Source organism: Heteronotia binoei, chromosome 20 (genome assembly GCF_032191835.1).
Source record: "Heteronotia binoei isolate CCM8104 ecotype False Entrance Well chromosome 20, APGP_CSIRO_Hbin_v1, whole genome shotgun sequence".
Classification (NCBI taxonomy): Eukaryota; Metazoa; Chordata; class Lepidosauria; order Squamata; family Gekkonidae; genus Heteronotia; species Heteronotia binoei.
In genome coordinates this window covers 23,166,336-23,184,485 of record NC_083242.1, presented here as the reverse complement: position 1 = coordinate 23,184,485, position 18,150 = coordinate 23,166,336, and the positions used below count along the sequence as shown (strand labels likewise).

General features: G+C 46.0%; 1 protein-coding gene and 1 long non-coding RNA gene across 2 annotated transcripts in view; one reads left to right on the top strand and one right to left on the bottom strand.

Moving 5' to 3' along the window:
* The window catches only part of LOC132588514 (uncharacterized), a 125,388-nt gene that overhangs the window by 4,523 nt on the left and 102,715 nt on the right, over positions 1-18,150 (top strand). The window contains exon 3 of the long non-coding RNA XR_009556508.1: positions 6,184-6,278. This is a non-coding gene — a long non-coding RNA (uncharacterized LOC132588514). The remainder of the gene's footprint in view (positions 1-6,183; positions 6,279-18,150) is intronic.
* Positions 1-18,150, bottom strand: part of LOC132588510 (acyl-coenzyme A synthetase ACSM4, mitochondrial-like) — a 110,250-nt gene that overhangs the window by 48,374 nt on the left and 43,726 nt on the right. The window contains exons 1-10 of the mRNA XM_060260918.1: positions 16,480-16,680; positions 14,692-14,902; positions 13,363-13,570; positions 11,926-12,069; positions 10,334-10,490; positions 10,088-10,167; positions 9,094-9,217; positions 3,211-3,291; positions 2,968-3,069; positions 1,187-1,314 (exon numbers count right to left, since the gene is read on the bottom strand). Of these exons, the coding sequence (XP_060116901.1) occupies positions 1,187-1,314; positions 2,968-3,069; positions 3,211-3,291; positions 9,094-9,217; positions 10,088-10,167; positions 10,334-10,490; positions 11,926-12,069; positions 13,363-13,570; positions 14,692-14,902; positions 16,480-16,680 (1,436 nt within the window). Of the gene's footprint in view, positions 1-1,186; positions 1,315-2,967; positions 3,070-3,210; positions 3,292-9,093; positions 9,218-10,087; positions 10,168-10,333; positions 10,491-11,925; positions 12,070-13,362; positions 13,571-14,691; positions 14,903-16,479 lie in introns of the transcript that reaches the window.

Sequence of the window (18,150 nt, the reverse complement as noted above, 5' to 3'; positions counted from 1 at the left end):
TATCCCGCCCTCCATTCCGAAGAGTCTCAGAGCGGCTCACAATCTCCTTTACCTTCCTTCCCCACAACAGACACCCTGTGAGGTGGGTGGGGCTGGAGCGGGCTCTCACAGCAGCTGCCCTTTCAAGGACAGAGTCTCAGAGCTGCCTACAATCTCCTTTCCCTTCCTCCCCCTCAACAGACACCCTGTGAGGTGGGTGGGGCTGAGAGGACTCTCACAGCAGCTGCCCTTTCAAGGACAGAGTCTCAGAGCGGCTCACAATCTCCTTTCCCTTCCTCCCCCACAACAGACACCCTGTGAGGTGGGTGGGGCTGGAGAGGGCTCTCACAGCAGCTGCCCTTTCAAGGACAGAGTCTCAGAGTGGCCTACAATCTCCTTTACCTTCCTCCCCCACAACAGACACCCTGTGAGGTGGGTGGGGCTGGAGAGGGCTCTCTCAGCTGCTGCCCTTTCAAGGACAGAGTCTCAGAGCGACCTACAATCTCCTTTACCTTCCTCTCCCACAACAGACACCCTGTGAGGTGGGTGGGGCTGGAGAGGGCTCTCACAGCAGCTGCCCTTTCAAGGACAACCTCTGCCAGAGCTATGACTGACCCAAGGCTTTGCTAGCAGGTGCAAGTGGAGGAGTGGGGAGTCAAACCCGGTTCTCCCAGATAAGAGTCCATGCACTTAACCACTACACCAAACTGGCTCTCCAAAATGGCAGAGTGTCAGAGAGGTGTCGGGAGGCAAGCTTCAGACAAGTGCACATATGAACGTGCCATTTTTATCTGGGTGTAGGAAGTGGCTGTGTGGCCACAAATCGCCTGTCTGAATGCAGCCTTTGTCTCTTTCCTATAGAACCTAATGGGGTTACCATAAGTCAGCTGTGCCTTAACAGCCAAAAAAAAAAAAAAATGAAGGCCCAAGCCATGACAGGTAAGAACAAGCACCTTTAACTGATCTTGGAAACAAAAAGCTCCAGAACAGGTGAGACATGTTTAAATTGGCTCATCCCAGTAAAAAGACAGCTGCACACTTTGGACCAATTGAAGTTTCTTGGTTGTTTTTAAGGGCAGTCCCAAATAAGGTGCATTGCCAAAATGCAGCAGAGACCTTACTATACTATATCAGCCTGACTAGATTGAGCTGGTTCTACAGGGGAATAAATTTGGGGGGGGGGGGGGTTGCTCTGAAATGTACAAACCCTGAGGAGATGATGACGTCGTCAGCTCGTGCAACAAACCACAGATATCCATCTTCATCCATCCACCCTCTGTCTCCAGTGATATAGAAATTCCCACGAAAGGCTGAGGCAGTTTTCTTTGGATTATCCTTGCAATGTAAATTTTAGAAAAGAAGTCTGAGCAAAGCTGAAATTTTTCATCCGTGGCTGTAGGCTCAAGACCAAACCAGACAAAAAAATGTGGCAAGAGCCCCAGGAATTCCCATTTTCTTGACTTCAAGGAGCACCCTTCCCGAGATATTATTTGTTCCACTGTGGAACCAAATAGGCTCTCTGAATGTTACCTGTTTGTTTCCCTCAACAGAGCAAATAGCAGTTAGTTTTAGGTTGGGGAAAAAATTGGCAACCCATTCTTTTCCTGCACTGTGGTCCCAATCCAAATTGGGGGCTTCATGCAGCTCACATTCTAGAGAGGTAGACGTGGTCTGCTTTGCCTCTAAGAAGAATAAACCATTTTGAACATGATTATCTTTTAAAAATAGCTTGCCTTCCATTTATTTTAAAAGTTGCGTTAGGGGTTTTGTTCACTGCTTCCCTGCTCACACCATCTTTGCTACTCATTCCAGTCAATGGCGGATGGGCCAGCAAAACATTTGTTCCAGGGTTTGGACAAGAGTTAGGTGAGGAAAACACCCCTCAGATAATATTGTAAAGTTTGCCCTTTTGCTGTTTGATTTCTTTTAAAGTCCTGAAAAGCAATGCAGCTTCCCTTTTATCGCTCAAGAATCTCTTGGGCTCTCAGTCTTGATTCTGGATGAGAGCTAGGGTTGCCAAGTCCAACTCAAGAAATATCTGGGGACTTGGGGGGGTGGGTGGAACCAGGAGACTTTAGGGGTGGAGCTAGGGGCAAGGGTGTCACAAGCACAATCGAACTCCGAAGAGAGTTCTGGCCATCACATTTAAAGGGACCGCACACCTTTTAAATGTCTTCCCTCCATTTGGCAATCATGAAGGATAGGGGTACCTGCTTCTGGGGTCATTGAAGAAGACATTGGAAGAAGACGACATTGTATTTATATTCTGCCTTCCACTTAAGAGTCTCAGAGCAGCTCACAATCTCCTTTCCCTTCCTCCCCCACAACAGACACCCTGTGAGGTGGGTGGGGCTGAAGAGGGCCCTCAGAGCAGCTGCCCTTTCAAGGACAACCTCTGCCAGAGCTATGGCTGACCCAAGGCCATGCCAGCAGGTGCAAGTGGAGGAGTGGGGAATCAAACCCGGTTCTCCCAGATAAGAGTCTGCACACTTAACCACTACACCAAACTGGCTCTCTGACCCCTGGTCCCCTGGTCCAATCTTTTTGAAACTTGAAGGGTGTTTTGAGGAAAGGCACTGAATGCTATGCGTAAAATGTGGTTCCTCTTTCTCAAAGGAACAGCCCCCCTGGAGCCCCAGATACCCACAGATCAATTCTCCATTATACTCTATAGAAACTGGTCTCTACAGGTTATAATGGAGTGCCCAGCAGACATTTGCCTCCCCCTCCCTGCTTTCTGATAACCCTGAAGCAGGGGGAGGACCTCCAAACCAGGGGATCCCCTGCCCCTACCTGGGGATTGGCAACCCTAGCGAGAGCAGATCTCTGTGTTAATATATGTCATGGGGCTGCCATTGAAAAAGGCATCTGTATAGTCCTCTCTACCTGTAGTGTATAGATTTACCTGCTGTTGTGACATCATTTGTGTGGAGCATTTTCATACAGAAATGATGAAGAGGGGGAAAGCACTATATAGACATTGCTTACCACATAGCCAGTGAAAAAACAAAATGGCCTCTTGTCCTGAATTCTGATGGCAATATCTCCTTCCACCCCATCAGGTAGAATATTGCAGTTTTCATCTATGATCTAGAAAATGGCAAAGATGGAGGCCACTTTTATGTTTGACTGAGAAACAAAACCTCCCACCATCCGTTGAATTCACATATTCAGATGCCATTACTGATCCTTGTTTTCCACATCTGACTGACAAGCGCGCTCTTGTCTTACCTGAACATCATATGGTGCAACTGGTTTGCCCATGGAGCCAGGCTTTATTTTCTTTCCTTTCTCAGTTAGTGATATCACCCCCTGTAGCAAACAAATTTTTTAAAGTCACCTGAAGTTTTAAAAATACTTTTACCCCAGTGTCATTAGCCTGGAAAAGAGCATCCACCGGTTTCTTAGGCAGGGCTCCCAGGTCCAATTCAAGAAATATCTGGGGACTTTGGGGGTGGAGCCAGGAGACATTTGGGGGGTGGAGCCAGGAGCAAAGCTGTGACAAGCATAATTGAACTCCAAAGAGAGTTCTGGCCATCACATTTAAAGGGATCGCAGACCTTTTAAATGCTTCCCTTCACTGGAAATAATGAAGGATAGGGGCACCTTCTTTTGGGGCTCACAGAATTTGACCCCCTGGTCCAACCTATTTGAAACTTGGAGGGTGTTTTGAGGAGAGATACCAGATGCTATGCTGCAAATTTTGTGCCTCTACCTCAAAAAACAGCCCCACCCCCAGATACCCACAGATCAATTCTCCATTATGCCCTATGGGAATTGGTCTCCATAGGGAATAGTGGAGTGCCCAGCAAACATTCCTCGCCCCTGCTTTCTGATGACCCTGAAGCAGGGGGAGGGCTTCCAACCTGGGGGATCCCCTGCCCTCACCTGTCCCGTGTATAAAAACTTACATTAGGGACACTAAGCACTTTGTCAAATGGATAGAGGGTGTGACAGTTGAATCTGAATGTCCTAGTAACCATGGACGTAAGGGCATTGTACACCAACGTACCTCAAGAAGAAGCAAGAGTAGTTATTGAGCAGACTTTAGATAAACAGCCTGATACTTCCCATCCGCCCAATTGTTTCTTGATAGAGATTTTTGATCTGTTGTTCGAACACAACTACTTTAGGTTCAAAGAGGATTTTTATGTCCCAGCCTCTGGGGCCGCAGTGGGAAGTCTGTGTGCTCCGGATGTGGCCAATCTCTACATGGAGCACTTTGAAATGAAATACTTAATGGATGAATCTTTCAGTCCCTACTTTGAGCATATTAAGGTTTATTTTCAATATATAGATAACATTTTCTATATTTTTGATGATGCCAATAAGTTAGATGAATTTATGACTCGGAGCAATGGACTTCACCAGAATGTTAAAGTTTGATTTCCGTTATGACAGGCAGAAGATTAATTTTTTTAGACACCTGGGTATACAGAGGAATAGATGAGACTTGTGGTGAAGGTTTTTAATAAAAATTCTCTCCTCCATTTTGATTCTTCTCATCCTCCATATATCAAGAATAACATTCCATATGGTCAGTTTTTAAGACTTAAGCATAACTCTACTAAAGAAGTAGATTTTTATGTATAGCAAGGAGAGGTTAAGGCAGCAACTAGAGTTCAGAGGCTATCCCAAGTCTTTATTACAAAGCGCAATATCTAGCGCCAATAAGGTGAACAGACATGAGCTTTTGAAAGACCAAAAGAAAGATGCACAGTAGAAAAATGCATCAGTTACATGCGCTTTTCAATTTTCAACTAAATCTTATCAAATTGGATCTATTTTGCATAAACATTGGCATCTGATATCAGATCTACCTGGATGCTCAATATTTCCATCAATAGGCGAGAAAAAAATGTAGGACCTTACGGGACATCCTGGTTAGATCAGATTACTATTATGAGAAGAAGAATGTTTCTACTTTACCAGTTGGACATTTTAGATGTAAAAAATGTTCTCTATGTGACAAGACACTAGAACTAAAGGAACTTACTATTAGTGCATACACATGGAAATTTAATCATTTCAGCATGTGAATCCACTAAAATCATATATGCCCTCCACTGTCCGTGCAACAAATTCTGCATTGGGTCCAGTATGAGAAGCATCCGGGTTTATTTTTTGAAACATAGGTCGCACGTAAAAATGGGGGTGCAGGGAGCCCCAACTGTGGCTCATTGCATGCAATTCAGGCACACTTTTGATGAGATAGAATGCACTGTTCTGCATATTTATAAAGGTCATCGTTATAATTTAACAATTATACACAAGTTTCAGACTTTGACTCCTATCAGGTTTAAATGTGTCGCTGGATTTATCAGTTTTTGTTTGAGAACAACAGCCTCACAGAAGTGTTGTATGTTGCTGATTAGATGTGGTTTATTAACAATGAGAATTGCACGGTCAATGTAAAGAAAAGTATGAGATTTGTATTGTATTTAAGTATTGGAATGATTCACATGATGAGTAACAGGTGTGGCTGGTTCTGAGTACCTATGTAACAACGATGCTGTAATGTATGTATCAGAGAACTATAGTGCTATGATTAGTGACTGAGAGCTGTGCAAAGCTGTCTAGCCTCCCTTGGTCCGGGGATTGATAGTAAGTTTTGCGTCCCTGGACGCAGTCCTCTCTGGGGAACATATGGAGAAAGGTGATCCCGTAGATAGGTAGGCCCTCGACCATATAGGGCTTTAAAGGTCCTATATGTTAATGTTAATTTTGATCTTCGCAATAGTTCCAATTTTAGTTGCAGCCAAGAAGAAGGAAGTCAACCTAGGATTCATGTTCCTGCCTATTTTTTGAAGGAAATACAGCTGCTTTGCACTCTGCTAGTGCTACCTGACAACATCATCCATCAGAGAAGAAAAGCTGGCAACTGGATTTTGTGATGGATAGTCAGAGTGTGGAGTGATGACTGCAGGATAGACTGAGCGCAAGTGCACGGGACTGTAACTTTAAGAATTTTGATAAGAATTTATGCTTCAAATGCAGTGATATGAATGATGTATGTAATATGAGAAGCATAATATGCTCTTTGGATGTGTTCTGTGAATATAATAGAGTTTGATGTGTAAAGGATTTAAGTGGTCTTTTAAGACTTTTCCCACCAGCTATTAGTGTTATTCAACCCACTTGGGGATTGGCAACCCTGTTCTTAGGAGATATGTAAAGGCTGATTGCTCATATGTATGTTAACAGATTCCCAAGGGACCTGTGTTATCCTGTTGCAGCTGACAAAGACTGACCCAAATCCTCTGGAACTGACCATTCTGCACCTGCTGAATCTGCTGAAGGTAAGACCAGCCAGCACACAGGAGAAGGCCTTCTTTGTGTTTGCCCCTGAGCTCTGGAATGGCCTTCCTTTAGGACTCAAACGATGGCCTTCAGGAGATTTGTTAAGGCATGCTTTTTTTGATTGAAGAAAAGCTGTATCTTTGAGACTTGTGTGGATTTTGTTGCTTTTATTTTTGTTTTGTGGCTGCTCTGAGGTTTTAAAGTTTTAAGTTAGATCTACATTGGCTGCATGATGGATTCCAACAGCTGCTACTTACCTTGGTTTATTCTTACTATTGATTTGGTTTGTTTTCATTTTCTTGGTTTATTTATATGAACATATGAAGCTACCTTCTACTGAATCAGACCCTGGGTCCACCAAAGTCAGTATTATCTACTCAGACTGGCAGTGGCTCTCCAGGGTCTCAAGCTGAGGTTTTTCATGCCTATTTGACTGGACCCTTTTTAGTTGGAGATGCTGGGGATTGAACCTGGGACCTTCTGCTTACCAAGCAGATGCTCTACCACTGAGCCACTGTCCCTTCCCTGAGTGGCAGCAGCTCTCCAGGGTCTCAAGCTGAGGTTTTTCACGCCCACTTGCCTGGACTCTTTTTAGTTGGAGATGCCGGGGATTGAACCTGGGACCTTCTGCTTACCAAGCAGATGCTCTACCACTGAGCCACTGTCCCTCCCCTTTCTTATCTTATTTCTTATCTTGCAAACTGCCTTGCATGTGTGTTTCTCTGTGTGTGTGTTTAAATTAGAAGGGTGGGATGTGAATATTCCAAATCAATCACCAGCTCTGCCTGCGGTGGTTACTGGGCCTTGATTATATACCACATTGAGGGGGGGGGCTTGCATAATGGGGCTTAAATGCAGCCCTCTGCAGATGCCTTTTTATTTGTTGACATCCGTTTTTCATCAACAGGGGAAGGTTATGCATGGTCTGTGAGCATGGCATTAATGTGTGTACATCATGTATGTGCATAAGCTGGGTCTCTGTGACGATTTTTTAAAAAGCAGATCCTGGGGATGGAGGCAGTGATCGCACATTTCATGGGAGGGCAGAGCCACTCAGGCCCACACCTCTTCAACACACACTGGAATGTGGTTTTAGGGAGGCTGAAGTCATCTACCTGCTTTCAGTGCTCCCCTGTGAAGGACAGCAGGCTATTGCAGGCAGAGCTGGCGTGTAGGAGTACGTGAGGCAGGTGGCCGCCTAGGGCGCCACTTCGCTGCAGGGATGGGGGGCGGGGGCAGGCGCCCCGTCCCCACTCACTCTGACCCTGACTCTGCCGTGTTCTTTCTTAGCTCTGATTGTTCAGAGTGAAGAAAGAATGCAGCAGCCCCTGCTCAGCTCCCTCTGAAGTGACTTATGGGTGACATCATCATGCCATGTGCATGTCATCATGCCACATGCGTGCAACTGGAGTCCATGGGAGGGAGTGGCGGCGTGGGATTCTGCCTGAGGCAACAGAACTCCTAACCACCAGGACTGATTGCACGCTTAGAAACAATGTTGCATGGATGAGAGGAGTGAGATGGCATGATTGACAGCTAATGGAACTCACTCTGATTGGGGGGATTTCTGCTAACTCTCAAAAAGAGAGGGACAGTTAGGCAGCTGGAGAGAAAGCTGAAGGAGTTTGGAGAGTGTATGGACTTTGAGAGTCTCTGTCATGTAAGGAGAGCTGACAACTAAAGCTGAGTCTGTTTCAGAGCCAGTGTGGTGTGGCTTTGAATATTGGAGACTCTGATGGGAGGCTGTTCCCAAAAGTAACAACAGTCACTCTGTGTGTAAAATAAAACACATCCTGAGAAAGAAAGTGGTTTAAGCTGAATGTCCAGTGTGAGGAGACTGTCTGGAAGATCAGGATTTGGCAACGGGTTTGAAATGGCATTGAAATGCCCTCAACACGCCAAAGGCCAGGTTATTTATCTTAAAGGGGAGATAATAACAGTTTTGCCAGAGGAAAGGGGTCTAGTGAAAAGACCTTAGCCTTAAACAAAGGGACAGAGCTGAGGATGTTCTCAAGACCCTACAATTATCATGTGTGAAGTTGATAAGAAAAGCTATACCTAGTAACCTCTAAGATTCAGCATTATAATATCAGCCATACTTCTAGTGAAAGCCAAACAATTTTAAGTGCAACACAGTCTCTTGTGAAGTCAGAAACCTCAGATGTGTTTAGGTTTAGCATTCTGTCTACTTATTCCAAATCACAAACCTTAAGCAAACATTGATGCCTTTCCTGCCAGTTTATTCAGATGAACCAAATATTGTTTATACCTATGCCTGTTGTGCCATTTTCAGAGGGAATTTTTTAATGACTGAAGCAAACAGACAAGGTGATCGTTTCAGAGGGAAGATTATTAAAGAAGTTGCTTTGTCACACCCCCAGTGATGAGCCCAGCTAATGTTCAGCTCTTCTCTTGAGTAAACTGATCACTTTGTAGGAAGTGCCATAATGGCACCAAACTAGAATCAACAACTCTGGGTTGGGAAATGCTTGAAGATTTTGGGGAGGGGGTGGAGCCTGAGTAGGGTAGGGTTTAGGCTTCAATGGGGTATAATGCCATAGAGACCACCTTCCAAGGTAGCCATTTTCTCCAGGTGAATTAATCTCTGTTCCCTGGAGATCAGATGTAATAGCGGGAGATCTCCAGCTACCAACTGGGAGTTCAACAACCCTACATCAAGCAAACATTGATTCCTATATTATTGGTTCCAACATAGAAAGTGAGTCTCCAGTCTTGATTCTCCTACAGAAAGGTTTGCTTCCTACTTTGGTTCCCTGGAAATGTTTAAAAAGGTTTTGACTCAGCTGTGCTTACCACTTCAGTCTGACCATAGCCTTCGTAGAGATTCAGCCCTGTTTGTTTTATCCACTGCATCAACACTTCAGGATTGAGTGGCTCCCCTCCTGTGACGCAGTGGCTTAGACTCTTGAACTTGTACCTTAAGGTTTAGAAAAGAAATAGGATTGGTGTGGGTGTGGGTGGGCGTGGGTGTTTTCCTGCCCCACCATCAAAAATTTTTTCTTCCTTGTGATAGTTCCCTCTGCATGGCACACTCATTATCATCATCATTATTATTATTGAATTGATTCATCCCAGCCAATGCCAGGCTTTAGGCGATGCACAGCAAGAAATACACATAAAATCAATAAAACCAGTCATTTAAAATAGTTGCAACCCAATGAACATACTTTATACTGTGCTGTAATTCTGCTTTCTAGGCAGTCCTCCTTTAAGTAGAGGGGGGTGCCAGCCCAGCCACCATCGCTGTACTCAAGCAAAAGCCTGGCGGAACAGCTCTGCTTTACAAGCCCTGCGGAATTGTAAAAGATCCTGCAGGGCCCTGGTGTCTTCCGGCAGTGAGTTCCACCAGGTCGGGGTCAGGACTGAGAAAGTCTTGGCCCTTGTTAAGGGCAGCTGGACTGCTTTAGGGCCAGAAATCCCCAGCAGATTTCAACCAGTAGAGCGCAGTGCTCCAGGGACACAGTGGAGGAGGTGGTGAAAGAGATGATTGCAACAGATAATTGGTGCTGTTTTTTGAAAATATAGATATTTTGTTGAAATATTTGAATAATAGACCATCTTATAAACATGCCATTCACGTATCCCGCACTGCGGTAGCTGGACCGATGCTCTGATTCAGTATGATGCGTCTGCATTTTGTGTTTTAAGTGGGAGCACTGAGCAGACTAGTTTGTGGGTCAGATGTAGATCAACAAATCGAGCACTTTGAAAAACAACAACAAGGCTGAACGACTGGCGAGGAACAGAGCTCGCACGTTCCTTGTGTCAGCAAATGAGTGACAGGTACCTGGTAAGATCCTGTTGTACCAGCATGCGATAGACAGTCGGAGCGCTGCACATTGTAGTTACTGGATACTTGACGAGAGTCTGAAGAGGGTGAGAAAGACATAGTGAGTTTGCTTAGAAAAAGATGAGTCAGTATGCCTCAATAGAGTTGTCAATTGTGTCCTCAGGTTAGCTCTCCCTGTTTTGGCCTAGCTGCCCATTTGTGTAAGAAATAAACCCAGCCATATGACCTGATTTGTCCTCTTACGTTCAGAGTCTCTCTTGGATCAAACTGTGGCATGTTGTGTATGAAGACGCTGGAGCCACGAAGCCATGGAGCAAAAACACTCCCAATGGCAGCCTTGACCCAGCCTGTGTCAGACATATTCCACATTATATCTGAGGGTTTCAAATCCAGCCAGTACCTATGGAATACAGAAAGGAATGAGTCAGGACTCAGATTAAACCATATTCCCCCTCCAGCACCTTTAGCTGTGTCCAGAGATATTTAGAAAGAATATGAGTGTACACCACAGACTTATTTGCTATTTTATATTGGCATCATTGTCATGGTTCTTCTCCCCCCAGGGAAGTCTGGGAATTGTAGTTGTGTGAAGCAGCAAGAGATAGCAGCTGCCCCTCTGAAGATGTCTCCTGCTTCCCTTCTGCTGCCCCACACTCACTTTCCCTGGGTCTGGCTTCATGTTGTTGGGGTTTAATGAGCCCGTGCACCACCTCAAATGCCTTCAAAGCTCCTTCCAGGTTACCTTCCACCGGTGCCAGGTAGGATTGCCAATCCCCAGTTGGGGGCAGAGGATCCCCCAGTTTGGAGGCCCTCCCCCTTGCTGCAGAAAGCAGGGGAGGGGAATGTCTGCTGGGCACTCCATTATACCCTATGGAGACTGGTTCCCATAGGAAATAATGGAGAATGGGTATTGGAGGGAGGGAGTTTTTTGAGGTAGAGGAACCAAATTGTCAGTATAGCATCTGGTGCCTCTTCTCAAAAAACCCCCAAAGTTTCAAAAAAATTGGACCAGGGGGTCCAATGCTATGAGCCCCAAAAGAAGGTGGCCAGGAATAGAAGAAGAAGAAGAAGAAGAAGAAGAAGAAGAAGAAGAAGAAGAAGAAGAAGAAGAAGAAGAAGAAGAAGATATTGGATTTATATCCCGCCCTCCACTCCGAAGAGTCTCAGAGCGGCTCACAATCTCCTTTACCTTCCTCCCCCACAACAAACACCCTGTGAGGTGGGTGGGGCTGGAGAGAGCTCTCACAGCTGCTGCCCTTTCAAGGACAACCTCTGCCAGAGCTATGGCTGACCCTGATTCCAGCAGGTGCAAGTGGAGGAGTGGGGAATCAAACCCGGTTCTCCCAGATAAGAGTCTGCACACTTAACCACTACACCAAACTGGCTCTCCACAATCGGAGCACAATACAAATAGGGTTGCCAAGTCCCTCTCCCGCTGCGGCGGGGGTCTCTTCCCATGCACACTTTGCACATGTGGCGTGATGATGACACCTGGAAGTGATGTCACCGCACAAGGCAGATTGCACTAGGGACACTCTAGGGTTTGCGGTAAAAATGAATGTTGTTAGCCGCCCTGAGTCCGCTTGAGGAGAGGGCGGGATAGAAATTTAAAGTAATAAATAAATAAAAACTCTATGTACTGTAGAGATTTACCACGAATCCTAGAGTGTCCCTGGCACAAAGTGCCTTGTGCGATGATGTCACTTCTGGGACAACAGGGCTCTTTGGAGGCAGGGATCCCCCTGGCAGCCTGCTCCATGTCAGCGGGTTGGAGTCCCCCCCCAAACAGGGGATCTCCCACCCCTGGCAGGAGCTTGGCAGCCCTAAATACATACCTTGCAGTTAAGGCGCATCCAATCCCGTAACCGCTGTGGGTGTGCTGTGCCATCTTGGGAGACCCCGTGGTTCCACTCGTGAAGTAGATAATCATGGGTTCGTCACTTTTTGTTTTAATGCAGTTGTGGCTGGAAGGGGCTACTCTAAAAGGAAGAGAAGGAAGTGGGATGGAGATGTTTTAAGAAAATGAATTCATTACACTTTATAGATGAGTTCCCCAGTGTGGTGCTCAGTGGTACTTCCTCCGGCACCTGCTGAGTATGAAGGCAGGAACTGTTACTGGCTGCCCTAATTCAATGAAAGGGGTTTCAAGAGAACTAGTCGTGCAAATTAAGAAATACTAAGCAAGTTGATGCGAGCAGTTGCCTTAGCACGGGTTCCTGATTCAAGAATACGCGGCCAGTGGAAGTGGTAAATGAAACACAAATTAAACCTGGGACTCGTGTCGCCACACCTGTTGAATAGAGGACTGCTACCTCAGGATTGACTCAAGGATATACAGTACCACCTGCATCTACCAGTAAGAGGAATATAAGCAGGATTTGGTACCTATTGTTTACAGCATCCAGTTTGGATCCTGTTTGCAATAGAGCCTTTGTTTGAGGACTGTGGACTCTTTCAGTTTCAGTATTGGGTTAAGAGCATTTGATGCTAGCCATAATAAGTGCTGAATGAGTAAATAATGTAAAGCATTTATTTGAAGCATGTAATTTACAGTGTTTTGTTGTTTTCTTATCAATCCCCAGGTGGGGGCAGGGGATCCCCCTGTTTGGAGGCCCTCCCCCTGCTTCAAGGTCATCAGAAAGGGGAGGGGAGGGGAGGGGAAGGAAATGTCTGCTGGGCACTCCATTATTTCCTAGGGAGACCAATTCCTATAGGGTATAATGGAAAATTGATCTGCAGGTATCTGGGGTTCTGGAGGGGGCTGTTCTTTGAGGTAGAGGCACCATATTTTTAGTATAGCATCCAGTGCCTCTCCCCAAAATACCCTCCAAGTTTCAAAACAATTTGACCAGGGGGTCCAATTCTATGAGCCCCAAAAGAAGGTGCCCCTATCCTTCATTATTTCCAGTGGAGAGAAGGCATTGAAAAGGTGTGCAGTCCCTTTAAATGTGATGGCCAGAACTCCCTTTGGAGTTCAGTTATGCTTTTCACAACCTTGTTCCTGGCTCCACCCCCAAAGTCCCCAGATATTTCTTGAATTGGTCTTGGCAGCCCTAAGTTGAGACAGAGGAATCTCACCTTTTATTATATTTAGAAAGGCATTGGTCATGTTCTTTTTATGTTGCTGTCACAGACGAGCTATTGGCAAAAGCCTGCCTCGTTCCTCTTTGGCAGGCAGCAAATCATTACAAAGAGGAAGAATGTTTAACTTGCTTTACCAAACTGTACTTTGGAAGTCATTGCAACTTTCCCAGCACTGCTGAGGCACTCACTGCAAGAGCTCCTTGAAGTTCAGCCACCCGTCCCTCCTGCCTTCAGAGACCAGCAGCTTTGTTCTCAGAAAGGGGCAGGACGAGGAAACGGAATCCACCGCTGGGGCCAAGTTCTCATTGGTGATAATGCACTTGGCCTTAGAAGCCTGGAGCCGGTACTGGATGTCTTTGGCTGTCAGCAGAGGTGTCCCTGGGATGAAGACAATCCCTAGAACGGCAGTGAATTGCTACAATCACCTTTGGGGCCAGATGTTTATTAGATGTTTTCTTTTAATCCTACTCATGGCTAATACACAGGGCAATGGAGGTTCAATAAAAGGGTTCTTCAAGGAGGGGATTCTGAGCTAAGCTGGATTCAGGCATGCTGGAGGGATACAACCCAGCTGCCTCCTAACTTCCCCACAATGGCCTCAGTGATCCCAGTGCTGGATCAAACCCCATGGAGGCTCTCAGGCAGTCGAAATCTTGGGGGGGCCCTTGCAAATAATCTCAGAGTCTGAGCATTCGCCCCACTGCCCACGGCCCCCACCGCAGCCATCTTCTTAAAGCCCCTTTTACTAAGCTGCAGGGGAGAGGCAGAGAGGGGCAAACTTGGCAGCAATGCCAGCAGCAGCTGCACCAGGCAAGTCAGGCAAAGAGTGGCACAGTTGCTGGCTGCGTGTGCAGGCTGGGAGGGCTGCAAGAAGAGGGAGAATGGGGGGAAAGCTGGCTCGGGGCCCCTAAAGGCATGGGGGCCCATAGGTCAGTGCCTACTTGGCCTAATTGTTAATCCAGCTCTGAGTGATTCAAAATGATCTTGGGGATTGCAGTTTATTAGAAAGCACAATGAGCAAAAAGCACAATGCAGCTTTTAAAAAGGCCAATGTGATTTTAGGTTTCTTTAATAGAAGCATGGTCTGCCAGTCACAAGACGTAGTAGTTCTACTCCAGTCCACGCTAGTCAGACCTCATCTGGGCTGAATCCCACCTAAAATTTCTGCCTGTGCAAGCAGGTGTGTCTGTGATTTTTGCTAGTTTCCCCCCTCCTGTAGCAGCCCTGTGATCCCCCACAGATATTCCGCAATGGGGAATATTTGGGGCCACAGGGGGAGATGGGAAAGTCACGCTTTCATGGATGAAAATCCTTCCGTTTGCTAAAATTGTAGGCAGGATTTGAGCCACTGTGTCCAGTTCTGGTTGCTGTACTTTAAAAAAAAGAAATGTGTGAATAGACTGTGAAAAGTTCAGCACACGAATAGGCTGCACAATGATACACAAACAGAAAGGAAATAAGAGGTGAGCCAGTTCAGATTCCTCCTCCTGCCATTGTTAAGACAGCCTCATTTTCACCTGTCCTGATGCATGCCACATTCAGCAGCCACCATTCCGCTACTCGAGGCAGAATGAGGATCGCTCTGTCTCCTCTTTGCAGACCGCAGGGATCCAGGAGGACGTTGGCTGCTTTCCTCGACAGGGCTCCCAGCTCTTCGTAGCTCCATCTCACTTCACTCCCTTTCCCGTTGATCCACCACAAGGCAGGGTTAGAAGGCCTGTTCCCCTCCTGCAACACAGAGATCAGCTTCAAAGTTTGCTGCAACTTAAAATGAGCTTGGTGGAGGATAGATCCATTGACGGCTATGAGCCACGATGGCTGGATTCGACTTAGAGACATACAAGGGCTCAAATCCTCACTCAGTAGTGAGGGAAATTATTTTGATGTTTGAGCTGAAGTGGAACCCAATGTGTGAGGGTTAACTTCAGGCAACGGAGAAGCAGGAGTGAAACTTAGAGATGTTGCATATTTTAGTGAAGTCTCTGTGTTACAGGGTTTTGATGCATCTTAAGGCCATTTTGGCAGCGAGGAATGAAATGTGACAAAGGTTATAGGATGGGGTATACAGGTAGATACTGGGCATGCTTAATAGCTTCATGAATATTCACTAATGCGCCCAGCATAGATAATTGCTCCATTTACATAGTCATAAGATGTATGTTAGAGGGTGGGAGTCATATCAAGGAGCTAATGTGTAGTGCTGTGAAGAAGGCGGTCTGAAAGAATTGTAAACCTTGTTCTCTTATCAATTGGGAGGACAAGGGAGGGACTTGCGGCTGGAGTAGTATAAATGTATTTTCTTTAATTCTGTACTTTGTGCTTGCTGCTCCTACTGATATCAGTAAAAACTATGAAATGGATTGACGTCGTTTTTCTTTTGGAGGTTCAAGGGGGAACCCATTTATAACAGTAGGGTTGCTAATCCCCAGGTGGAGGCAGGGGATCCCCTTATTTGGAGGCCCTCCCCCCATTTCAGGGTCATCAGAAAGCGGGGGGGGGGGGAATGTCTGCTGGGCACTCCATTATTCCCTATGGAAACAGATTCCCATAGGATATAATGGAGAATTGATCTGCAGTTATCTGGAGCTCAAAGGGGGGCTCTGTTTTGAGGTAGAGGCACCAGATTTGCAGCATAGCATCCAGTGCATCTCCCCAAAACACCCTCCGAGTTTCAAAAGGATTGGACCAGGGGATCCAATTCTATGAGCCCCAAAAGAAGGTGCTCCTATCCTTCATTATTTCCAATGGAGGAGAGGCATTTAAAAGGAGGTGTGCAGTCTCTTTAAAGGTGATAGCCAGAATTCCCTTTGCAGTTCAATTGTTACACCCTTGCTCCTGGCTCCAGCCCCAAAGTCTCCTGGCTCACCCCCAAAGTCCCCAGATATTTCTTGAATGGACTTGGCAACCCTATCACTCAGTGTGTGAAGGTCTCCCAGTTGACCTGGGCCAGTTGTTTCCTCTCTCTCAGCCTGTCCTGAGAGAGAACATTACGTTTGAGTCAGGCTTTGAGTTGAGTTTAAGCTACGTTATTTTAGGCTGAAGTGAACCCAGGCAAATTCTGTGAGTTTGTTGGCTGCATCTGTGACTGTCTTCCTATGCAGATGCTGGGCGAGAAGCGTACCTTGAGACAGAAATATGTCCCCCCAGGCAATGGTTCAGCATAGCCGCCTCATAATTCTGGCTCCATTCTTAATCCATCCCCCATCACTATCTGTTTGTAAAACTGCTTCTCCATTCAGAGAATATATTAACTCACTATTCCGAAGCAAGGGAGTTGCTGTTTTTAGCTGGTAGAAAACAATTACCTTTTCTATCTTTGACCACTTGTCCAGAACATCATTTGCGAAATTAAAGTACTCGGGGATCTCCTTTTCACAGCGGTTAATGGCTTCGAGGTCGGAAAGACTGAGAGATGCAAACACCCTGCCATCATTATGGAAGGACTTTTGAAGAAGCTTGGGATTCCAGCTAGGTCTCAGAGCCTGGAGTTTAACTAGTGCTTTCATAACTCAAGCAGTCTGTGCCTGAGATCGTGCAGTAATGTGTGGGCTGGGCCTTCAGGGAAAAAAAGGGTTAAAAACTAATAATTATTTGTTATAGTTTGAGCATAATGCATTAGTGAACAATGGAAAACCCTGCTTGGCTGCCTAGGATTTGATTCCATTGAATGTTCTCAAGGTTGGCCCTAGTAACCCCCAACACTGTGCCTGCCAATTTGTTGGCACCTGGCACCTACTTCCAACGTCCCAAAGCAAAGAGCCGATCCTGGCTTTCTCCATCTCATCAGAGCAGGAGATACTTCAGAAGATCCCAGGAGGAGTCTCCTTTGACTCCACAAGAAGCACCCACTCAAAACAGCTGCCTTTTGGAGGTTGCTTGGGTTAGAACCTCCAAATATTTTGCGACTGGTCCCTCCCCCAAGGCAATAATCCTGTGACCGGCCATGCCCCACCATGGCAGCAGGGCCCCCTAACTGTCCTCAAAATCCCCCAAATGTATGCAGGCTCAAGAAGGTTGGGGGGTCTTGAGAGCCAGAAGAATCACTGCAGTATTAGAGGGCCCTTCTTGGCCAATCGGGTTGGGCCCTTGGAGAAGGCAGCAGAGAGATTTTCTGGTGCTCTGCTTCTTCCATTCCTTCCTGGCACTTCTTGCATTGGGAAATGGTAGATTGACCCAGCCTCCTCTTGGGAGAGAGCTCTAGCATCTCCAGTCAAGAGTGGTCCATTTGTCAAGGGGCAGGCTCCAGCAGGTGCCCAGCCGTGGCAGCTGCGATCATTGGCCTTGAAAAGCCCCTTCCCCAGTTTCGGGTCAACTCATTCATTATTCAAAGTGTTTGCGATTTGGATCGTTCAATCCTATAATTATAATACATTGCTAAAAGTCAATGGGAAGCCATCTTTTTGTGTTGCGGTTAGCAAGATTAAACTTCTAGCCATCAACCCATAATTGTGCATTTACTGCAGCATGGTTTGTTTATTTATTTGATTTATATCCCGCCCTCCCCGCCGAAGCAGGCTCAGGGTGGCTTACAACATAAAATCCCACAAACAATTAAATTAATAAGTATTAAAATTACAGTGCCTGGGAATGTCACCTTTCCTTTCCCTACCAATGCCCTATGAGGTAGGGAGACTATAAAAAGAATTTGCAAAGTATCCTGGACGAAGGATACAGGAATAGTAAGCAGCTATTCTTACCTTCAGGTGACGTATTTTTAGGTAAATTTCTTTTAATTCCTTCGCTCCGCTCTACCACAATAGTTGGCAATAACTACTTCCCAGGTCCCTCTTCTCGTTCTGGCTTTTAAAACTCAGCCAGTCCTTGTGTGTGTACTGTACGTGGCTTTCTGAGGAAAGGATTATTCCCCCCTGAGAATGCAGGTTTTCTTTTCACCAATTAGCTTTTAATAAATGGCCACAAGGATAAGAGGAGGAGAATGTGTGTGAGAACCACGTCATTTCTTGGTGTTAATGTTT